Source organism: Trichechus manatus, unplaced genomic scaffold (assembly GCF_000243295.1).
Source record: "Trichechus manatus latirostris isolate Lorelei unplaced genomic scaffold, TriManLat1.0 scaffold00008, whole genome shotgun sequence".
Lineage (NCBI taxonomy): Eukaryota > Metazoa > Chordata > Mammalia > Sirenia > Trichechidae > Trichechus > Trichechus manatus.
In genome coordinates, this window is record NW_004443944.1 from 29,401,653 (window position 1) to 29,426,297 (window position 24,645).

The 24,645-nt window shown below is 39.7% G+C and overlaps 1 protein-coding gene across 4 annotated transcripts in view; it reads left to right on the forward strand.

Annotated features, from left to right (window-relative positions):
* Positions 1-24,645, forward strand: part of PIGU (phosphatidylinositol glycan anchor biosynthesis class U) — a 104,819-nt gene that overhangs the window by 42,315 nt on the left and 37,859 nt on the right. For 2 of the 4 annotated variants that reach the window (XM_023725183.1, XM_023725172.1), the window contains exons 5-8: positions 1,744-1,806; positions 2,611-2,720; positions 4,912-5,012; positions 21,483-21,580. In XM_023725183.1, coding sequence (XP_023580951.1) covers positions 1,744-1,806; positions 2,611-2,720; positions 4,912-5,012; positions 21,483-21,580 — 372 coding nt within the window. The remainder of the gene's footprint in view (positions 1-1,743; positions 1,807-2,610; positions 2,721-4,911; positions 5,013-21,482; positions 21,581-24,645) is intronic. The other 2 variants (XM_023725181.1, XM_004370420.2) reach the window with 1 other exon arrangement.

Genomic DNA, 24,645 nt, shown 5'->3' on the forward strand with positions numbered 1-24,645 from the left:
CACATCAACAATATCCTTACTCAACCTTGGGTTCCCTATCACCAGCTTCCTTGTCCCCTTCTGCCTTCTGGCCGTTGTCACTGGACTGCTGTATCTCGTTAGTCTCGTTTGGTTTTATGGGGCTGTTCCTCCCAGGCTGAATGGTGAACCTCGGAGATAGCTTCACCACTGAGCTGAAAAGGTGTCTGGGGGCCATACTCTCGGGATTTCTCCAGTCTCCTTTAGGCCAGTAAATCTGGTCTTTTTTTTGTGAGATAGAATTATGTTCTACATCCTTCTCCAGCGCTGTCCAGAACCCTCTGTTGTGATCCTGGTCAGAGCAGTCAGTGGTGGTAGTCGGGCACCATCTAGCTGTACTGGACTCGGTCCGGTGGAGGCCTTGGTAGCTGTGGACAATTAGTCCTTTGGACTAATCTTTTCCTTGTATCCTCTTCTTTTCATTCTCGCAATGTGCTCAGGGGAGCTGGGTATTGGGCCTATGAGGTTGTGCTGTGCGATTGAGAGACAAAAAGAGAGGTAACAGAGACTCTGGGGACCCTACCCTCCTGGAGAGTCTTCTTTCATAAAGTCCTTCTGTTTTAAAGTGTTTTTGAAGACTAGAGTTACAAGGAAGTACTTTTCTTTCATTGCTGGCACCGTGTCACCTTTGCCCAGGGTCTGTACGTCTTTAGCTTCCTCCATTTCTCACTGTAGCCCTGCTGGATGGCCTTCAGCCTGGGGAATCCCTCTGCATTCCCACCTGTCTTTCTGGCTGCCCCTGGGCGACCTTCCTGTTGCCTTCTAAGAGCCTTGTTTTGTGATCTCACACCCTCCAGGCAGCCTTCTTTTTGCCTCAGATCTCCAGAACCCTTAGCTAGGGACCACCTTCCTTCTACCATTGCTGCAGGTGTCCTCACTAAGCTTTGTTTGCTGAGTTAGTACCTTTCTCCCTTGATAAAATTGCTTTATATTTTGCCCTTTTAATTAAACAACTATAACTGAATGGCAGCAGAAATCTTACTGATGATCATTCCTGCCACTTAACTATCTAAAGTCTCTGCCAACTGTGAGAACAGAGGTGATCAAAGAAAGGTTTTTGAAGTTCAAGTTTTCTGATTAAGTCTCTACCTAAACCTGTGCAAGAAATCTGGAGTATTTCTATGATGACCTCTTGACTTTGTTTTAAACTGAAAGATGCTCTTTTAAAATATTATTTAAAATTTAAATTTTTTTTAATTGTGAAATACCCAAGACATGTGCAAAAATATATGAAGAATACTATACTATAATACATACTTGTGAACTTGTTTTCAGCTTAAAAAATAAAACATTACATGAACAGTTGCCTCTCTCTGATAGTTTCATCTCCTCTCCCCCTCCTCCCAGTAATGACTGTTCTGAATTTAGTGTTTTATACTCTTACTATGTTTGTATGTATTCTTGGTCTTATACTTTCACTATATTTGTATGTATTCCTAAATAACATAATATTAGTTTGCATGCTTTTAATTTTACATAAATGGTACAATGCAATATATATTCTATTGTGGTCTGCTTTTTTCATCATTAAATCTTTAATCTTGAGCAGATAGTTAGTTGCTTGCTACCTTGGCTCCTCTGAAATACTGTGTTTTCCAAAATATTGCAGCATTGATTTTATACAGTCTAAGTAAGATTCTCTGACAATTAAGTTAGCAGGCTATCCATTTTAGGTTCAGAGGCTTTTTCCATCTGTAATATAACCCATGTTTGCTTCTTGTACAGTTGCCCAACCTTTTTTCATTCTCAAGACACACCCATGAACTTGTTGGGACACACCAGGGGAAGGTGAGAGCTTTCTAGCCTCATTCCATTCTCTGTTAACTCTCCAGCTGCCCAGCCACACCTAGCCCTCCTCCTTCTCTTCACCATGGTCATTTCCCCCTTCCTCTATGGAAGTAAAAACTTTAAAAAGGAGAGTGAGGAAAAAAACCCAGGATATTGTGACATTCACAGTATCATTCCACTTTGCGTGAAAATATTTTGCTTCACTGATGGAACTTTGGAACTTAGGGCACTGATGATAACTCTTCAAAATGGCTAAGAACTTTACTTTATCACTCAGTCATTCATTCAGTCATTCACCAGGTATTTATTGATTTCTCACTGTGCCAGGTGTTGGGAATACATGGTAAGCATATAAACATGGTCCCTGCCCTCATGGAACTCGTAGTCTAGTAAGGGAGACAGATATTAGTCACATAATCCTATGAGTAAATAAAACAGTTATACCTGTAAACAGTGCTATGAAAGCTTCTATAATAGGAGGATTTTACTTAGGCTCGGGAGGTCAAATATGCCTTCTTGAGAAAGTGGCAATTTAGCTGAGATCTAAAGATTGTGTGGGAGTTAACTAGGGGAAGAAGAGAAGAGATTGTTCCAGATCAAATGCAGAGGTCTGGGAACAGGAGGGACATGGCATGTTCATGGTGCTGGAACCCAGAAAGTGGGAGGGGAGTGGGTGTGAGATGAGCCTAGAGAGGTAGGGCCTGTCCAGCAGGGCCAGGTGGGCCATGGAAAGGATTTTTGTCTTCTTTATCCTAAAAGCAATGGGAAGTAATTTGTTTCATGTGTTTTGCCATTTTTTTCCAGTTTAAAAAGCAGAAACTCCTCTTAGAACTGGACCAGTATGCCCCAGATGTGGCCGAACTCATCCGAACCCCTATGGAAATGCGTTACATTCCTCTGAAAGTAGCCCTGTTGTAAGTATTCCCTCATAAAACAGGGCTCAGTGCCAACAAATGCAAGGAAAATCTGATGAGATTTTCCCATGTTGTTTGTTGTATTTTTGAGATTTGCAATCTTAATCATCAAGTATTTGCAGTAGTTCTGTTGTACAACTGGGTTCTGGCCAGCAAAAAACACAGAGCCATTCTGTCTCTGTTGGGACAAAGACTCATACAGGGACGTGCACAATCAAACCTTTCACAAATGCTTTTTGACCCGGTACTGATCTGGGCTCCAGCCCACTTGTAACCAGTGTTTCTACAAAAAAGTTCTTCACATTTGATATATGGATTGAATAAAATTCTGATCTTTATTGGTTGCTTTTTTCAAGCAGCTCCTATGTTTCTTGTACTATTTAATCTCCCTTTTGTAATTCAGAAAACTGAAGTAAGTGCCAAATTTTAGACCCATCCCAGCTGGGTGACCAGTATGGAAGGGTAGAACTTGCTGAGGCTCTGTGAAAGAATTCTCTAGGAGTACCCAGTGCTGCCAGTAAGTTTAATTCTTTCAGGTTATTTCTGTTTATATTCCTGTGATAGGCAAATGTGAATAATTATTCAGTCAACTAATAGTCACTGAGTATTAATAATATGCTAGTTTCTAGGAATACACAGTAAACAAGGCGGACAAGTTTCCTCCTGGAAAAATATGACCGTAGGACTTCAGAATTAGAAGGGGCTTTATGGGGACAGTTTATTGAACCCCCTGCCTTATGTGTGAATCTTAGTATCCCAGATAGGTGGTCATGCAGTTTCTTCTTGAAGATCACGTGCTATTTAGAATTGACTTTTTCTCCCTCACTAAACAGTTTTGGGGTATCAGTTCACATCTCTGTATTTCAGAAATATTGGTGGGATCTACCTACTAGAACCAGAGGTTTCACAGCATTATGAATCCCTTATGGATGCATATGTCTCTAGGAGGTAGTTTTGTAATAACAGCAGCCATTTCTTTGAAGATTGTGTAACAAGCCTATCTATAATTGCTGAAAAAAAAAATTTACTAGGCCTGGCTTTAGAACTGTAATCTTAACAGCTCTGGGAGGTACTGGATTTAAGATCTTTATTTGTGGATAATAGTTATAATCTCTTCTTGAGACACTGGTGTTTTTCTTCCTATCTGATAATTATGTAACTAGTCTCCCTTTTCACTTTGTCTGTCAGGAAACTCAGAGCTAGATTTGAAGCTGATTATTGCAGTGCTGTAGAAGACTCTACTCGGGTTTTTCCCTGGCCTTTACTTTCTTACATTTTTCCCTGGTCTTGATTCTTTATTTTGCATTATATATTTTCTTTTTAGCTACCTCACATCCTTTGTGGAAGCAGAATAGAAATAAATAAAAATAATATCCATCATGACTATCTAAGATTTTCCTACCCACAATCATTTCAAATTCATATTCTCAGTCCATTCCTTCCCACCTCAGGAAAAGACTAGGTGTTTTGGCTTATTCCCAGTGAAGGTCAAGCTGTCCCGTGAAGTTCTATAGCAGCTGGCTTGTTGAATTTGGCAGATGCTTATTCTGCCTTTGGAGCCTGGCTCATTGGATACTGCTTGACTACCAAGAGGGCTAAATCTAAGCTGCTGTTCTGACCTCTTGGATTGGTGTACCTTGTGTCAGAGCTTAGAAACCTGGTTGAGAAAAAAAAGTACTTTCCTGATTTTTCAGAGACAGCTATAGCCAGTCTTAAGATATGTCGCTTTGTGGGAATTGGTAAGAGTGTTATCATTTTTAAAGTCTGAAGTAGTAGAAAGAACATAGACTTTACGGTTAGAAAGACCTGCTTTTCAGTGTCTTTACTAGCTTGTGAAACCTTGGGCAAATTACTTAACTACTGAGTGTCATTTTCCTCATCTGCTAAATGGGAATGTTATTGATAGTGTATAGGATCTCTATAATGATTAAATGTGATGGTTTTACATATACCAAATGGCACAGAATAAACAGTCAATGTTTGGTACCTTTTAGTTACTGATCCCAACCCCCACTTCATTCTCTTTTACTTGAGAAGGCTCAAATAAAAGAGAGTGAGGTAAAAGAGAAGAATCTGCCTTCCTTTGAGTATGCTTTTAATAAATCTTCTTGAACTTCCTGGCTGTGGTGGCCAAAACTTTCTGGTTCGTGGACCAGGATTACTAATGCCGAATATGTATGTTCTTCCCCAGCTATCTCTTAAATCCCTACACGGTCTTGTCTTGTGTTGCCAAGTCTACCTGTGCAATCAACAACACCCTCATTGCTTTCTTCATTTTGACCACAATAAAAGGTAAGGCCTTGAAGGAAGAGTATGAAGCTCAGTTCCTGATTTGTGCAGAGTTTTGTAACACTTATGTGCTGTGGCTTTTTGTTTTTAACAATGCAACATTTAACGTTTTTAAAAGTTACATAACTAATATAGGATTATTATAGAAAAATTAGAAAATTTAAATAAGCCAAGAGAAAAAAAAATAATGAAAGCATCCTGGAGTTCTACCTCTCACAGAGTCACTGTTAACATAGTTAAAAAAAAAAAAAAAAGTTCTAGAAGACTTATAATGAGAGTAGCAGTCCTCTGCCTCTCTCTGCCCATCCCCAGTTCAAGTTCTTTGAAGCAGTTACTTTCTGGCTTTTGCTGGTATTTATTCCATATTTCTAAACAAGATCTCATATTGCTATTTTATAGATTATGAATTGTAGACTATTATTGTTCCTGTTTCTTTGCCCTATTATCCTAAAGGAGTTACATCACAGTTTTGAGTCAATCAGTTTTTATTGAAACCTATATTTTATGACAGTATATGTATTATTCACTGCTGGGCAAAGTAGTAACTATGATTAGTTTTCTTTTGTTGTACATACATAATCTTTTAATTTTATTTTTAATAATTATCTTTCTGTGTTTGTTGATTTGTTTAGTTTTTTGTACCAATCACTATTTTTTCCCCAAATGCTCTACTAGACCTGTCAAGTGCTTAACAATGGTTTTTCCAAATGCTTAAACACATCAAATAGTATGTTAGTTCCATTATTTTTCTGTAGACCTCTCTCACACATATTCCATTCTGCCCCAATCTGTCCTAGTTGTTCTCTGGCCTGGTGTAAAACTGTCAGGCTGGGACTTCATAATTCTCTTATGCTGCATCCCTTCTTTCCTGGATTCCTTCTCTCCTTTATTAATTTTCTCAGTTTGCTAAAGTACTTTCTCTGGTAGCTTTCTAAAAAAGGCTTTTGAGATATTGTATATTTTGAGTCATTGCATGTCTTAAAAATATCTTTGTTCTACTCTAATACCAAGTTAATAGTCTGGCTGAGTATAGAATTTTACACTGAAAAATTTTTCCTTCAGAATTTTGAAGGCATCGCTTCACTGTCTTCTAGCATCCTGGTTGCTAATGAGCTGTTTGATGCTATTATATATAATCTGATTTTTCTTCTGAAGGCCTTTAGGAACTTCTCTTTGTCTTCAATGTTTTGAAATTTTGTGATGCTGTGCCTTGATATGGATTTTTTTTTTTTTTCCTTCATTATGTTGAGTACTTGATAGACCCTTTCAATCTGGAGACTGATGTCCTTTAGTAACAGAAAGTATTCTTGTACTGTTCTTCCAATTCTTTCTTTGTTTTCTCTGTCCTCTTGTTTTGAACTTCTATTGGATGTTGGACTTTCTTTTTTTAATAATTTATTTTTTGTTGAGAAAATACATAGCAAAAAATACACAATTCAGGTTTCTACATGTACAATTTAGTGACATTGATTACATTCTTTGATTGTGCAACCATTCTCACCCTCCTTTTCCGAGTTGTTCGTCCCTCATTAACATAAACTCACTGCCCCCTAAGGTTCCTGTCTAATCTTTCAAGTTGCTGTTGTCAATTTGATCCCATATAGATAGTTCTTAAAACAGCACAGTGCTCAAAGCAAGCATTCTTTACTAGTTAAGCTAAACTATTGTTTGTTTTTAAGACTTCAGGGGATATTTTTCATTTAAAGTTTAAATACTATCTCAGGACAGTAGTTTCAGGGATTCATCCAGCCTCCATGGCTCCAGAAAGTCTGGAGTCCATGAGAATTTGAAATTCTGTTTTGCATTTTATTCCTTTTGATCAAGATTCTTCTATGGAATCTTTGATCAAAATGTTCAATAATGGTAGCCAAGCACCATCAGTTCTTCTAGATCCACTTTTTCTGGTCTCATGGCAAAGCAGGCAGTTGTTCATGGAAATAAGCCACACATTCCATTTCTTCCTCTGATTCCTGACTCTCCTTCTTTCTCTGTTGCTCTAGGCAAATAGAGACCAATTGTTGTGCTTTGGGTGGCCGTTTGCAAGCTCTTAAGACCCCCAGGCACTATGCAACAGAAGTAGGAGGTAGAAAAGAAGCACTAAACACGTGATTAGGCCAGTTAACTGGGATGTCCCATGAAACCATGATCCTAAATCTCCAAACCAAAGAACCAAATTTCATGAGGTGCTTGGTTGTAAATAAGCAGCCTCGGCAGCTACTCTTCTTTTTTTGTCATTGTTGTAAATATATCTATCACACAACTTTTGCCAATTTGGACTTTCTTAATTGCTCTAATTTTCATATTTTATTTTCTATTCATTTTTCCATCTTTGACTTATTTCCTTTTGATATTTCTTTGTATTTATCTTCGGTTGAATTTTTTATTTTATTTATCATATTTTTAAGTTCTTTCTTGGTCTCTGGTTGTTTCTTTGAAGCATCCTATTCTTATTTTATTGCGACAATATCCTCTTGTATCTCTGATTTTTTTTTTTTTTTCAGTTTCCATCTGTTCTAAGCATAGTCTGTGTCCTCTTGATCCTTTTGTTGTTGTTTTCCTGTTTATTTTGGACTCTTTCATGTTGGAAGATTTTCTCTTATGTATGGTGATCTTTGGCTATGTGTTTATATTTAAGAGTTAAGCACTAACATGTTGATGGGAGAATATGCATGGGCAGGGCTTTTTGACTGATCATCCTCTCTGTAGGGAGGTCAAGCATTGGGCTGACCTTTTTTTGTTGGAGGTACCCCTATGTAATCTAATGTCAGAACTCATCTAAATTCCTGAGGGGTAAGAATCAGGATCAGCACAAACCTGGTTCCTATGAGGTGGAGGTCAGACATACCTCCATTCTCCAACTTGTTCACCATTTCTGACACCAGCTGTTCGTGTCTCCCTACCCCGGCACTCTCTACTTCTCTGTTGGTCAATAATTCATTGCAATGGTCACACAGAACTCACAGATCATACTTTAAGTGGTTTATTAAGGAAGTAACAGTCTATAATTCTGGATCGGAATCAACTTGGAAGTAACAGGCTACAACTTGGAATCTGGAACAAGAAGTACACAGACAAGGCCTGGAAAGCTCCCCCAAGGCAGAAAGCACGTCTTTCCCTTCTTCAGTGCAGGACAGCTCTCTCAGCTCCTCTCTGTCGTGCAACCAGGCAGGCCTTTCTCTCGGCCATGCATGGCCCTCTTGGCTGTGTATGTACCGTCTTGGCTGTGCATGCCCCCATCATCCGTGTGGGCCTCTCTGCCTTTGGCCTTCTCACTGTCAGCCTCTCCACCGCTAAATGGCCCAGCTCATAGCCAGTGTAGCAGCTTGCTCAGGTCTCTTAAACTGCTTTCCTAGCAGCAGCTTTCTGCTGTCGCCGCCACTCTGCTGCAGGCCCCCTTCTGGGCTTCTTGTTGTCTTCAGCGTTACAACTCTTTTTAGGAAGTTCTTCACCTCCTCTCCCTCTACTTCTGCTCTCTTCTTGCCTCTGATAAAACCCTCTGTGAGTTTGGCTGCTTATATAAGCCGACTCCTTGTTCATTTCAAGGTGTGGCCCTCCCAGCAGGACCATGATACAACCAATCCCCTGGGTGGATTGCAAGTCACTCAGTTTCTGTAGTAAGCAAACCAATCCCTGCAATGTGCATAAAATAGACCAGTCACAGGGCAGACTGCAGCCCAGGGCTGGACAAAAAGTATCAAACCATCAAGTTGTTTACAGTTTACCCAGTAAATGTCAATCAACCTGGACAAAAGTAACAAACCCTCTGGGGTAGAAAACAACCTGGGAGAACACCACCCCCCCCAAGAGCTAGAGCAAAGGTAACTCTTTAGCGTTTAGGGGGAAGAAATCCCCCAAGGTGTATTTGCAAAGAACCAAGGCAAAAGGCCACGTAAAGGGGCTCATTTCGCAACACCTTAAATGTCATCATCTATAGCTTTTATTTTCCTCTGAAATTATTCAGCTTTTCTAGAGAGAAATTCTCCAATTTTCTATAGAGGTGGCAGAGTTGTGGTTGGGGTGAGATGAGGGTGCATATGACTTGCTGCTGGAGTTTTGAGAGCAGAAACAGGGACGTAGCCTGATTTTAGCCTATAGACTTCCATGTAATCTCATTGCCTTTCAGCCCATATCTCTCCTCAGCCTGTCACCGTGCTTAGTATCCCCTATGCGTGTGCTTCTTTAGTTAATTTTCTCTGGAACTGGCCTGCGGTCTCTTGGGGGTAAGAGAGAAAGTCAGGCGGCTGGGATGTGTAGGGATAATCACCTGGCTGCAAATAGGTGGGCTGATATTTGGGGTTCTGACTGGTCTGTATACAAACTTTCTGCTTGATTTTCATTTCTCTACGTCACCTCCACCTTCTATAGTACCTGATGCCTTTAGGTGCTGAATTTCTCAGAAGTTTTGTGGGGTGAATTGGCTTGATTTTTTTTTTTTTTTTTTAATTGTACTTCAGGTGAAGGTTTACAGAACAAATAGTTTCTCATGAAACAGTAGTACACATATTGTTTTATGACATTGGTTAACACCCCCACAACATGTCAACCCTCTCCCTTCTCAACCTTTTTTTTTCTTTTTCTTTTTGGTGAAAATATACATAGCCAAAGATACACCACTTTAAAAATTTGTACATGCACAGTTCAGTGACATTGACTATGCTCTTCCAATTGTGCTGCTATTCTCACTTTAGATGAAGGTTTACAGAACAAAATAGTTTCTCATTAACGGTTAGTACACATGTTGCCCTATGACAATGGTTAACAACCTCACAACACATCAACACTATCCTTACTCAACCTTGGGTTCCCTATCACCAGCTTTCCTGTCCCCTTCTGCCTTCTAGCCCTTGTCCCTGGACTGCTGTCCCTCATTAGTCCCATTTGGTTTTATGGGGCTGTCCACTCCCGGGCTGCACGGTGAACTTTGGAAGTGACTTCACCACTGAGCTAAAAGGGTGTCTGGGGGTCATACTCTTGGGGTTTCTCCAGTCTCCTTTAGGCCAGTAAATCTGGTCTTTTTTTTTGTGAGTTAGAATTTTGTTCTACATCCTTCTCCAGCTCTGTCCAGAACCCTCTGTTGTGATCCCGATCAGAGCAGTCAGTGGTGGTAGCTGGGCACCATCTAGCTGTACTGGACTCAGTCTGGTGGAGGCCTTGGTAGCTGTAGTCCATTAGTCCTTTGGACTAATCTTTTCCTTGTATCCTGTTCTCTTCATTCTCCCTTGCTCCCAAAGGGATGAGACAAGTGGAGTATCTTAGATGGCTGCTCACAGGCTCTTAAGACCCCAGACGCTACTCACCAAGGTAGAATGTAGAACATTGTCTTTATAAACTGTGTTATGCTAATTGAGCTAGATGTTCCCCGAGACCATGGTCCCCACAGCCCTCCGCCCAGCAGAACTGGCTTGATTTTTATTGGTATTCCTCTCTGCAGGCCATTGAGCTATAATTTCTTCCACTTTGTTAAGTCGTTTATCCCTCTTCCATTTGTTTTATGTTTTCCAGTAATGTGTTAAAATTTATTTTGCTGTTATGTCTTCTTCTTTTTTTTGTGGTTTAATACTGGTTTTATTCCTTTATTGTCATTTTAGTGCGTTTTTCAGGGGGGGAGGTGATAAACACGGGATCATTCTACCATTTAAAAAAATAAATATTTTATTGTGTTTTTGGTGAAAGTTTACACAGTCGATTAGGTTCCCATTTAACAATTTCTATACAGATTTTTTGGTGATATCAGTGACATTAGTTTCCTTTTTCACAGTGTGTCAAAGTTATTTCGGTTCTGGTTGTTCTGTTTCCAGTAATCTAGTTTCCCTGCCCCCTTACCTTCTCGTCTTTGCTTTAGAGTAATTGTTGACCATTTTTTCTCATATAGATGATTTTTTAAAGGAGTGTAGTACTCAGGGGTGATAATTCTTTATTTTATGAGCCAGTCTGTTATTTGGTTAAAAGGTCACTTTAGGTGATGGTTTCGGTTCAAAGTTTAAAGAGCATCTCAGGGCGACAGTCTCTGGGAATCCTCTAGTCTGAACTGGTCCAGTAAGACTGGACTTTTTAAGAATTTGATTTCAGTTCCGCATTTTTCTCCCATCCTGTCATCTGGTTCTTCTGATCTCAGGGTAGATGAGGCCGTGGTTCATGTAGACTATTAGTCCTGTAAACTAGTTTCTTCTCTCAGTCTTCAGTTTCCTTCTCTTTTGCTCTGGCCAAGTAGAGACCAATAATTATATCTTAGATGGCTGCTAGCAAGCTTTGAAGACACTAGACACTACTTGCCAAACTAGGATGTAGAGGATAAACTTTATGAATTATATTATGCCAATTAACCAACATGTCCTACCAGACTGTGGTCCTAAGCCTTCAAAGCCAGAAATGCAGTCCCGTGAGGTGTTTGGTTATGTCTAAGAAGTATCTGTAACTGTGCCCCTCATGTCTTTTATTATATATATGCATATATATGCATATACACACATGTGGCAGTCTGCTTCCATAAAGATTTATAGCTTTGGAAACCCTACTATGGGGTCATTATGAGTTGGAATCGACTCAATGGCAGTGGGTTTTTAAAGTACACACACACACACACACATACACACACACATATACATGACCTATACACGTATATGCATACATATATACATATGTAACCACACATTTTTTTTTGGCTGTTGCAAAATTATACATGTCATAGCGTTTATCAAAAATATTCTTTTTTCTTGTGTACTTCTTAGTGACATCATTTACTTTGGGTCAAGCTGTGCATACTTCACCCACATTCAATGTTACCTTGCCCATCACCAAAAATAACAAGTGTCTACTATCTAGAGAATGATCCCCCCCACCCCGAGGTAACCACCAGTGAACACTGGTTTCTGTATGTATACCTATTCTTGTCTTTTGATAAAAGCGAGATTATTTATTTGTCCTCTTGTGATTGACTTATTTTACTCAGTATAATGTCCTCCAGATTCATCCACATTATAAGATGTTTTGAAGACTCATCATGATTCCTTTTGGATACGTAGCATTCCTCAATCTACCATTTTTAACTGGAAGTCCCACCGTTAGCATTTGTGGTACATATTTTTAGATTTTTCCTCCACTTTTCTTCTAGACTTTAAAATATATCAGTTAGCTATTGCTACAAAAATATTATTTAATAAACTACTCCAGAACTCAGTTACTTAAAACAATAATTAGCATTTACTTAGTTTATATGTGTGTGAGTTAGCTGGAGGTCAATTGCTCTAGGTTGGGCTTTGCTAGACAGTTTGCTGGTCTCAGTGAGACTCATTCACACATCTTTGACTAGCTGAGGTTGTCTAATACAGGCTAGGCTTTGTTCCACATGTCGGTCATGCTTCTCCTGGACCAGGGGCCTAACTTAGGCTTGTTCTTTCATGATGATGGCAGATGTACATAGTGAGCAAATAGAATCAGACATGTGCTTTTTAAGTTTCTGGTCGCGTCATATGTGCTAACATCCCATAGAAATATAATAGAAATATAACACATAGCTGAGCCTAGGGGTGGAGATATGTATCCTGTCCATGATGAGAGGGCACTGCAAAGTTATATGGCAAATAAGGGTCTGAACACAGGGAGGGGTGGAGAATTGGAACCAATAATATATTCTACCACATATATCAACATTTGGCTGGTTAGCTCAGCTGGTTATGCTGTGGTCACAGGTTCAATCCCTGTAAGAGCCAAGAAAAGATGGTAAATATATAGTCTGTCATTTTGAATGGCTACGTACTATTTCATTGTATGGATGGATGTATAGAAATTCTTTAACCAACTTCTGCCGTCAAACATTTAGGTGATTTTCCAGTTTTCAGTTATTATAAATAATATGACAATTAACTTACTAATGTATGGTAATATCTGTACTCCTGTTCAGTTATTTCCTTACAATAACCTCCTAGAAGTAGAATTATTGCATCATAGGGTGTGTGCATCTCTTTAGGATTTCTGAAATTTATTGCTAAATTGCCTTCAAGAGAAGTTTTACCGATTTATACTTCCATAAGAAGTATACGAGAGTCCTTATTTCCCTGCATTGTTGCTGAATAGTTTGTATGCTTAGGAAATAAAGAGTCAGAAGTTGTATATAGAACTTTATACTTACAGTTTACTTATCTTTTCTAGGATGGCACGTGGGAATGACTTAGGTCTTCATAAGACATTGTTTCTCTTGAAGTGGTTATAGGTGGTCTTTCTCGAGGCCTGTTAGTTTAACTTATTATTAAATTACTTAAAGTAACTTAGATATTTCACAGCCTGTTTAACTTATTTTGAAGATTGTAGCCATTTTTGTCAGAAACAACTCTGAAATAGTGAAGACTCTTTGCTGCCTGTGAATATTCACTACCTCAGCCCCAGTTTCCAGAGTGTCAGGCTCAGGTAGGCTATTATTTACCAAGGTACTTGGTGTCCGTTAACATAAGGAATATTTGCTACAACCTGGCAGTGGGGCTGAGTATTGGCTTTAGAAATGCCCCCTTTAAAATAGCCAAGTACAAAGATAGAGAGACTGATGATATGCCCTCTGAAGGTGCATGAAATAGGAGTCTGACACAAAATGTAAAGCATGCCATTTAAAAAAAATCTTTTTTGTGACCCTTGAAGTCAATGGAAAAATTTCCTTTTAGGCAAAAAACATGTAAATATATGTATTTCTTTTGTATCCACATTGAAATTCTTTTTGTTGTATCACTTCAGATTTCTGTCTAATGAATTCACAAATATTTTTGTAATGTTATACACAGTATTTTGTTTTATTTTTATCACTTAGTTAATAGGAATCATGTTTGACATTGGTCACATGTATGTTATTTTCTTCAACTTTTAATTTTTGTAAATTTTAGAAATAATATAGGTACTTGGTAAGGATAAAAGGAATTCAGCATATAAAATGAAAAGTAAGAGTCTTGTCCCATCTCCATGCCCATTTCTCATATATATTTGTCCCAATGTCCCAGCCTATTTAATATGCTGTAGTCAGAGTAGCTTGTCTCTTTTTGCTGGACATTTAAGTGTTGTTTCCCATTGTTCACTACTGTAAATAGAAACTATCACAAACAACATTTCTAATCTGTTAAAATATTCGAAGAATGCTATTTTACCTAGGTCTGTGAACCATTCTCCTTGTGTGGTTAGTAATCCCTACTAACAGTATATACAATAAAGATAGTTCAGTTACAAAGTCTGCAAGCTATATTTCCACATTTCACATTTGTACCACATAGTTAAATATTTAATAAAGCTAGTGAAGGAATAATTCACTCTCTATTTAGAAAAGAAAACAGTTGGGAGAATTCACAAGAGAAGGAATATAAATGACTAAAAAATATGAAAAAATATTCAACTGTATAGGTAATTAATAAAGAAAAGCAAATTGAAATGACAAAGAAGTACCATTTTTTTTTTTTGCTTTTCAAATCGGCCAAGATTTTAGAAGATAATTCTGAGTACTGGCAAAGGTGCTATAAAACAGGGACTCTCCAACATGGCAGGTTGGCTTGTAAACTGGTACAACCCTCTTGGGAAGCAGTTTGGCAGTAGTCTTAAAGTGTTCGTACCCTTGATTCTACTTTTGAGAACCTATCCTAAAGTAATGCAGGAATACAGAGCTTTATGGTGTGAAGTCATTAAGTGTAGGATTATTTAAAATGACTGGAAAAACAGGAAAGTATTTCAAATTAGAGGAAGTTAAAGTAAAATATGATTTACTCATGTAGTAGAATGTTCAGCACATAGTATTTAAAAAATTGTGAATGATGTGAGAATACATTTATGGTTTATTTAGAGCAGAATATAAGTATATTTTAGTAAAATATGATCTTAACTTTGTTAAAGCAATAACAAAAGAGATAGAAAATAGATATCCTAAGAGAATAATACTTGTCTCTGTATAGTGAGTTCATGGGTGATATTTATTTCCTTTTCATTTGTTTTTTTTTCCAACTTTCTTCTATGAGCACATTATAAAAAATAAATTATCTTGATTGATAGATAAGAAGAAACAGTGGAAGTCAACTTGGCAACTCTCTCCAGACTCCCAGTGAGCTGGCGCCACACAGAAGGGAGTGGCCTCATTTCCCTGTCCCCTTGACTCCTTCTACTTGCTCTCCCTTGGCTTCTTTTGTGGCAGCCCAGGGTTGCCTGGGACACACTGAGATGCACACCAGGACAAGGCCCAGGCTGTTTGATTGTGATGTCTTTGTTGGGGTGTTGGCCAGGAAACAGAGGTCTTCGGGCAGGGTTGATGTTAGTTTAGTGGAGCAACTTGGTTTTCACATCAAAGACAGCTGTCATGGTCAAGGGCACGCTGCCTTTCAGTCAGCTAATTAAAAAACTCCATTCCTGTGAAGTGTTCGTTAGACTTTAAGGAAAAAGGAAAAATAAACAACAGATGTTAATAGGTTCTTCTGCTTTTTCACTGTTAGTGTTTGTCAATAATGAGATGTTCCAGACTAGAAATTCTTGAGCTTTGTTACCCAAGGCCCCTTCTGTCTCACACTCCTTATTCCATCAAAAGAGCAGTGTGACACGGCTTGCTTTCCAAGGAGAAGGAACGATGATTACCCTCAGAAGGCAGGCAAGAGTGATTAAGAGCTCAGGTTCTGATGTCACACAGATATAAGAGCTAATTCCATCTCCATTTCCTGGCTGCAGCACCTTGGACAAGTAAGTCCCTTAACTGTCTGGACCTCAGTTTCCTTATTTATAACCAAACCAAAACCAAACCCATTGCCGTCAAGTCGATTCCGACTTATAGCAACCCCATAGGACAGAGTAGAACTGCCCCATAGAGTTTCCAAGGAGCGCCTGGTAGATTGGAACTGCCGACCTTTTGGTTAGCAGATGTAGCACTTAACCACTACACCACCAGGGTTTCCTTATTTATAACACAGGGATGGAGATAGTCCGTACTTCATAGAATGAATGTAAAGAATAAATGAGATGGTGCATGTAAAGGATTTAGCATAGTGTGGAGGTGTATACCAAGTGCTCAGTGAAGGGTGATGCTGGTTGCTATTCTTAATAATATCTTCTTTTTTAAAAGATCCATCAGGATTAATAGGGTCTCCCTGAGCCTTCTGGGGAGGTTTGGGAGAAGGTTTGAATGAAAGGTTTTCTTCCTGGGGCCCAGCCCTGGAGGGACAATGGCAAGATGATGATCTTGAGGCCTGATGGTCCCATCGCTTCCATTTGGAATCCTTTAGGGTATAGCTCTCTCAGGTTATGGACTCCAAGTGGAGTGAGCAGAGAATCAAGGATTGGGTCACAGACAGTGAGCTGTGTCAGGACAGGCGGTGGAACAGCCTGAAATGTGCTCAAAAGGGCTAAGCTCCCACAGGACACTCAGAAAAGGAAGTTGCATCAGGGCCTGAGGCAACAAGCCAGATTGCTAGGGAGAAGATGGTGATACTAGGGGCAGGGCCCAATGTGCTATGACTTACAGAAGGAGAGGGTTACAGAGAACCCTAGGACCCAAGGGAGAAGCAGGTTAAGGGAGAGTTTTGTCAGACTAACCTAACACAGTTCATTCTCTGTGACCCAATCCTTGATTCTCTGCTCACTTCATTTGGAGTCCGTATCCTGAACTAGTCCCTACAGCCCCACCTTATCTACATTCCTACTCTGTACTGTAGCTGTGCCATCCACCCAGTGCCAGATCACTTCAAGGTGCAGTCCCTGGAAGCAAAACCTTACCCCAGGTCTTGCCCAGGCTTATTTTGGCCCCCACCCTGATACAAACAGAGAGTTAGGAAACATTATTCAAAGCTAGATTGGGTAAGTAATGAAATTCCCTGATACTTTAGCCAGTGCACATGCATTTGTGACTAATTTACTTTAATATTGCTGTGATAAGGCCAAGAACCAGGGGCTTGTACAGAAAACCTAGTGCCTGAGCATCTGTCTTGTACTAGCAGATAATTGGTAGATTATATCATTTTGTTTTGTTTTGTTTTTAAACTCACAGTCCTCCTGGCACAATTTCCCAAGATTGGGTCAGCAGAATGCCCTAACTCTTGCCTGTGTGAGGCTTCCATTTCAGGCCTTATTTCCAATGTCCTGGCTAGGCCTGTAGGTAGATGTTTTTGGATGCATGTGTAAGTCCTCCATGATCTGGCGCCTACCTGCTTGTTGAAGTTTTTTAGATTTGTAATTTTTTACTGAAGTATAGCATATATGGGAAAGTATACAGATCATTAGTGTACACTTCAAGGAATTGTCCCAGAATAGGAGTAACCAGCATCAGGGTTAAGAAACAGAATGTTACCAATATCCCCAGAGGCCCCTTTTGCGCCCGCTTCCAGTTACTCTTCTCAGCTCGCACCCTGTTTTTGCCATGTTGTGCTAATTATAGTCCCCACCCCAGCTGACCATTCTCTCTCTTGTCCTTCTGCCTGTGTACATGCTGTTGCCTTGGACTGCCCATCCTCACCTACTCATTGTTCAAAACTCAGGTGTCAGTTTCCTGATGGGCTAGGTATACTTCCTTTGGGCTTTCCTACTGCACTTCCTAATTGTTTACTGGGAGCTCCCTGAGGACAGAGACTGAGTCACCAATCCCCCTGGCACCTGGCATAGGGCTTCGCATAGAGCAGGCACTCCAGAAACGTTTGCTTATTGCATAGCTTGTCTAAAATATTTGAAGTCACCGTTTACTTTTTTTTCTCTTTCCTGCCCCTGCCCCAGGCACATGTCATTCCTCCTCTCTGCCATCCTAACATACTCTTCTTATCCCTTCTAGTTTTTTCAAAACACATCAGCCGTGAGTCTCTCGTGTGCCTCCAGACTCCCCCTCACTTTTGCTGAGACTGCTTGTGCCCCATCCACACCTGCCCCAACATCCCACACCCAGACGTTCCATATACCAGGCTCCTGACTGTTGCAGCGCCATGTTTCTGCCCCCGGACTGCAGGCCTGAGCCATCCAACAGTTTACAGAGAGCATTCTGTACCTGCATGGCTCCCTGTCACTAGTCCTTAACTGCTATACTGAAGGCTTTGTTTTTATTCAAGAGCCAGATTTATTTTGTGCTTTGCCCATATTTCATTACTTTGTGTTTTATTCTTCATGAGTTTTCTTTTTTCAAAAACATTGATTTCCTTTAATATGCTCATATTTATTTTTTTTTAAGGGTTTCATACATATGGCTGAATGGTACTCATTCATTCATTGAATGTGCCAGGCACTGTGCTAGGTGCTGGCAGTTCAAAATTAAGAGAAGCTATTGCCCTTGAGAAACTCAAAGACAAGTGGAGAAAGAGAGAAACATTAGCAAATTATTACAAGACAGTATCAGTATGAAGCTTATTAACACAGGGGTTAAAGAGAATGGGCACTGAGGTCAGCTGTGTAGCTTTAGTTACATTTCTTAACCTTTTTGTGGCTTGGTTTCTTCACCTGCAAAATGGGTATAATATATTAATTATATTTCAGTAAACCTTTTACAAAAAATAAGTAGAATGAGTTTTCACAAGGTTGTTGGGATATTTACTGAGGGCCTTTTTTGATTCAGGCAGTGTTCTCAATGCAGGGAACTTAGTACAGTGCCTGGCACCTAGTAAGTGCTCAGTAAATGTTGGCTATAATCACTATTATGATCACTTCTGCTTGGGCCTTATAGAGGAAGTGGTATTTCAAGTGGCCATTGAAGGATGGGTGTCTACTAGCAGGACAGTTTAGGCAAAGGGAATGGCGTAAGAGCAGACACAAAAGAATGAAAGGGAATGATGTTTTCAGAAATGGAGGAATGATCCAGTGTAGGTAGAGGACAGGATATGTGTGGGAGAATGCTGAGAGGTGAAGCTGGAGAGCTTATACCCGACTGGTAAATGAGATTGTTGGCTGTTGGAGTTTGGACTTAACTCTGATAGGTGAGGTGGAACCATCAGAAGTCTTTAAAGAGGGGCTTGTCACAATCTAAACTGTTTTAAAAGGATCCTTCTGGTGCTTCCTTGGCAGATTGACTAGATGGGAGGGAGTTGAGGAGACCGCTGAGGAGGAGGAGGAGGCTGTTGAAAAACTCCTGGGGAGAGATGATGAAAGCAAGAGCTGAAGTGATGGATGTTCCAGAGGTAGATTAGAAGGGCATGGTGACTGGTGTAAGAATGTGGGAACCTAAGGGGTGAAGACTAGCTGGGGTATCTGGGTGGATGTCGATGCCACTTACTGACAGAGGGAATAGCAGGAGGATTTTTCCTTCTAAAGATTTCACCCAAGGAAGAAAGATTGTTTCTTCCTGATCCTGGATGCCATTATTCTAAAACTCACGAGTCCATTCTGTTAGGTATGAGCCTTTTCTTCTCTCTTGGGCCTTAATAAACAGTCAACTGCTCCAGGCAAATAAGTATTGATCTTTGGCAATTAGGGTAGAAGGTGGCTGTGTTTATTTCACTCCCTGGTGTCTCCTGGGGGAGAGAGAGGTCAAAGTCACCTGTTTGTTTTTAACACATTTGTAAGAGTGGATGGAGTTGGCACATTAGCCTCCCTCCTCTGGTACCAGATACAGCATCTATTCTGTCCCCCACCCACAACCCTGTAGAAAACCATGTTAAATTAAAAAGTTTAATTCCAGTTTTTTCCTTTCTTAGCCCGTTTCCCACAAAATGTCATTCAGATTTTTGGCTGAATCAGGGAATCTTGAGTCCACCCTAGCTGTTGGGCTTCAAAACACCCTTCCCACTATTGCCATCTCTCTGTCTTTGAGTGACCTGGTTCTAGTTCTAGGATTCTATAGCTCAGCAGGTGTGTGGGGGCCTCTGTTGGTGGCCTGTCTTGGCTGGGCATGATCCTGTCTCTGCTCAGTCATATTTATGAGTAGTACCCTGGTTACGGGACATGATGTCTGGCACTAATCAGTATGGCAAGACAGCCCCACCCCATCGAATTCTGTCCTTGGTCTTTGACTTCCAGCTTCCTCCTTTCTCTGCCTTTCTTCCACTTTCTTTCAACTGAGAATTGTTCCTAGCTGGTGAGATTCTTTGGTTTGAGGGATGGAACACTCGAAAGTTCTTTTCTCCTTGCTCCCTCTTCTCTGAAGTGGTCACATTTGTAACCTTCCCTCTTCTGAGGTGGCTCTTAGATGTTTCAAGTATGTAGACCACTTTGGTGAGGAAAAGATTCTATGGATCTTCTCCTTCTGTTTGGAGCCAGGTTAAGGGAGGGGTAAAACTCCTTGAACTGAATGGAGTGACTAATTCTTCCTTTTGTAAAAAATCACTGAAAGGATGTCTGCTATTTTCAGTAGGCAGTTGACCCAACACTGTTGAGAATGACCATGGGTATTGTCATTTTATGAAACATTATCATTATAAGACACCAGCCTTTGACCATCAGTTGCATCCTAGTGATGTCTTGGCCACCCTTTGAATCCCCTGTTATAAAGTAGGGTTCTCTAGCCTTGGTTTTAGGGTGCCTTGTTGTCTTAAGTCATCTCAAAGGGAATAACTATTTAATTTTTTAAAAAAAGAAATCAGTTTTTTTCTTATGATTTAAACAAAGCATGTTCATTATAGAAAGTTTAGAATATATCCAGAAGCAAAAATGAAAAATCACCCACAATCCCACCACACAGAGGTAACCACTGTGAATTTTGTGGTGCCTAGCCTTTGAGTCTTTTTTTGTGTGTGTGTTTGTGCATTTTTTTTTTAAAGAGAGAATAGTGTGTATCTCTTTTATAACCTTCACTTAATAGTATGTTAGAAACAGCTTTCCATGTCATTGAAAATTCTTTTATAACATCACATTTAACGATTCAACAGTAGACCATTTTGTTTGGAATTAGGACTTTATGAATGAAAATTAAGACACTTCAATTTTTTTTTTTTTAAATCACATAACCTGAAGATAGTACAGAAGGAAGGGGTGTTGTAAAAATAGTGATAGGATGTTGTAACATCCAAAAGATAGGTTTCACAATTCTAACTACCATAAGCAATACTTGTAGGCTTAATAAATTATTAAGTTAAAAAGGACATGGCTGTTAATAGGCTTGATTCCTTTACTGTATTTTTATGCAAATAATGGGTACTTTCTATGTTTGTTTGCTGACAGCTCCCCCCCACCCCACCCTTTAGCATAGCACACTTTCGAAAGTACCTCGAAAGAGGAGGGCAAGCACACTTAGAAGGCGCACACACAAAAAAACTACAGTATACATCTTTAGGCTGAAGTTTTGTAAAATCTTCCTGTGTCTGAAAATTTTACAAGCGATATACCTGTGGTGCCTCAGGTTGCTAAAGGTAGATAGTTTTGACTTGCTTGTTTTCCTTTCATCAGAAATCAAGCCAAGAAGCTCTCACCCTGGGTGTGTTTGCATAGTGCCTTGTGCACCGGGAGGCATTTGGCAGGTGATTATTTGAGCAGTTATGGAAAGTTTCATGTTGATAGGGGCACACTGAGTCTAATCCTGATTACTGAGGCTGTATTATTCCATACATTTATTTCTTTTTACAGGCAGTGCCTTCCTCAGTGCTGTTTTTCTTGCCTTAGCAACATACCAGTCTCTGTACCCACTCACCTTGTTTGTCCCAGGACTCCTCTATCTCCTCCAGGTAAGTAATTGCTGGTCAGAAGCCAGTGCCCAAGTGACATTTAATACATGACCTGGGCCCTACTGAGGGGAAGGAGGGACATGGGTCAGTAAAGCCAATGAGACTCGATTCCTAACTCACACGTGCATGCTTCTACTTGAAAAAACAAAGAATCTTGACTAAACAAAGTGGACTTAATGATCATGAAGTTCTAATTATGCATATCATTACAAATTTATAGGTGAATTTCATTTTACGTATTTGTAGTTGGGATCTGCCAATCATCTTGCATTCTCCTTTTCTAACCTAGTATATGTAGACTTCTCTCTGAGCTCATTTCCTTACCTTTTCCTTGTAATAGCACTCACTTGTAAGTTTCTTGTAGGGATTTAATGTGGAAGTGGGTGCACTTGATGCAATACTTGGACATGGACAAATGGTTGACATTTACTGAGAGCTTACTACCTCTTGTGCACTCATCTAAGTACTTTATAGACATCATCTCATTTCAACCTCATAAGAACTTTATGGGGTAGGTCGTATTATTAGCCACATTTTACTGATGAGGGAACTGGAATGTTGGGAAGTTAAGTCACTTGCCTATTGTCATGTGGCCAGCAAGTGACAGTGCTGAGATATGAACTCAGGCAGTCTGATTCAAGAGCCTGCTCTCCTAACGACCTCTCTTTTCTACTCAAATAAGAACACACACGTCTCCTCCAGAACAGATAACCGTTTGCAGGCCCTGCATGGTCCAAATCCATTCTTATAAGAGAAACGTTTCTTGAAAGCATACCAGTGGCAGGGCCAGGATTCAAACCCAAAAAAGTCTGATTTCAGAGCCCTTGCTGTTAATCACAAACAAGCTTGATTTAATGAAGGTTAGAGGCAAAAGGCCGCCTTTTTTCATACTAAACCTCGTAGAACTCTAATATTTAAAACTATGTACATATATTTTTTCCAGTGCTGTAACAGATTCATTTTATCCTCATTTAAAAAACTTTTTATAACTAATTTTAGACTTACAGAAAAGTTCAACAATAGTACAAATAGTTTTCTTATATTCCTCACCCCGCTTCCCCTAATATTGACATGTTACATAACTACAGTACAGTTATCAAGAACAGAGTAGTAGTAGTAATTAAACTTCAGACCTTATTAGAATTTTGCCAGTTTTTTCACTAATGCCATTTTTTTGGTTTGTTTGTTTCAGTATCCATCCAGTATCTCACAATGCATTGAGTTGTTGTATCTCCTTAGTCTCCTCCAGTCTGAGAGAGTTCCTCATACTTCTCTTGTCATTCATGACCTTGGTGCTTTTGAAGAGTAGTGGTCAGTGCTTTTGGCTTTGTTGATTCCTTATACTATGGCTTTTTTAAATTTATTTGTTTGAACATTTTATTGTGCTTTAGGTGAAAGTTTACATAGTAAATTAGTTTCCCATTCAATAGTTCATACACAAATTGTTCCGTGACATGGGTTGCAATCCCCGCAATGTGTCAGCACTGTCCCCATTTCCACCCTGGGGTCCGTTTCCATTTGTCTGGTTTCCCTTCCACTTCCTGCCTTTTCATCTTTGTTTTGGGTAAATGTTGTCCTTTTGGTCTCATGTAGTTGATTGTTCTAAGGAGCACATTCCTCACGGGTGTTATTTTTTATTTTATAGACCTGTCTATTATTTCACTGAAAGGTGATCTCCAGGAGTGGCTTCAGTTACACGTTAGAAGTGTGTCTTAGGGTTGTAGTCTCAGTGGTTCCTCTGGTCTCTATCAGACTAGTAAATCTGTTCTTTTTTTATGAATTTGAGTTTTGTTCTACATGTTTTCTCCCACTCTAACTAGGACCTTGTATTTTGTTCCTTCCTGGTCAGAGAGGTTGGTAGTGGTAGCTGGGCACCATCTAGTTCTTCTGGTTTCATGCTAATGGAGGCTGTGGTTCATGTGGGCCATTAGTCCTTTGGACTAATTGCTTCCTTGAGTCTTTGGTTTTCTTCACTCTCCTTTGTTCCAGGCAGGAAGGGACCAATAGTTGTATTTTAAATGACCCCTCGCAAGCTTTTAAGACCTCAGATGCTACTCACCACAGTAGGATGTAGAACATTATCTTTATAAACTCTGTTAATGCCAGTTGACCTAGTAGTCCTCCAAGACTATGGTCCTAGGCCTTCAATCCCAGTATCTCAGTCCTGTGCGGTTATGTCTAAGAAGTTTCCATAACTGGGCCCCCTGTGTCCTCTATTATATATATGAATAAACATGCAGTACATATAAATATGTGTGTAGAAATATCCACAGCTATACTTATTTATGTGCACGGGCGTATTCTGGTAGGACCTCCCACTCCTATTTGGCATGCATATCTACTTATGTATCCACTCGTCAATTATTGTTATTACTGTTGTTGTAGGATTGTATATGCTATAGTATATATTGTAGTTGCCCTTTATTCTTTTTTCTTGTGTACTTTTTAGTGATATCATTTACCTTTGTCAAGCTGTATACACTTAACCCTCATTTGGTGTTACCTTTCCCATCACCAAAAATAGCAAGAGAATGAATCCCCCTCTTCTCTGCCACCCATCCCTGGTAACCACTAATGAACATTATTTTCAGTATATTTACTTGTTCATGTCATTTCATAAAAGTGAGAGCATACAATATATGTTTTTTTGTGATTGACTTATTTCCCTCAAATAATGTCCTCCAGGTTCATCCACGTTTCAAGATGTTTTGGTAACTCATTTTCCTTTATCCCTCAGTAGTATTCCACTGTATGTATGTACCACATTTTACTAATCCATTTGTCCGTTGATGGGCACTTAGGTTATTTCCATCTTTTTGCTATTATGAATAGTGCTGCAATGAAAATAGGTGTTCATGTGTCTGTTTGTGTCACTTCTATTAAATCCGTAGGGTTTATACCTAGGAGTGGAATTGCTGGGTCATATGGCAGCTCTAGCTCTCATTTTTTTAGGAAACACCAGAATGTTTTCCACAATAGCTGTACCATTTTGCATTACCACCAGCGGTGAATGAGGATCTCAATTCCCCACATCCCCTCTCACACTTGTTATTTTCAGGTTTTTT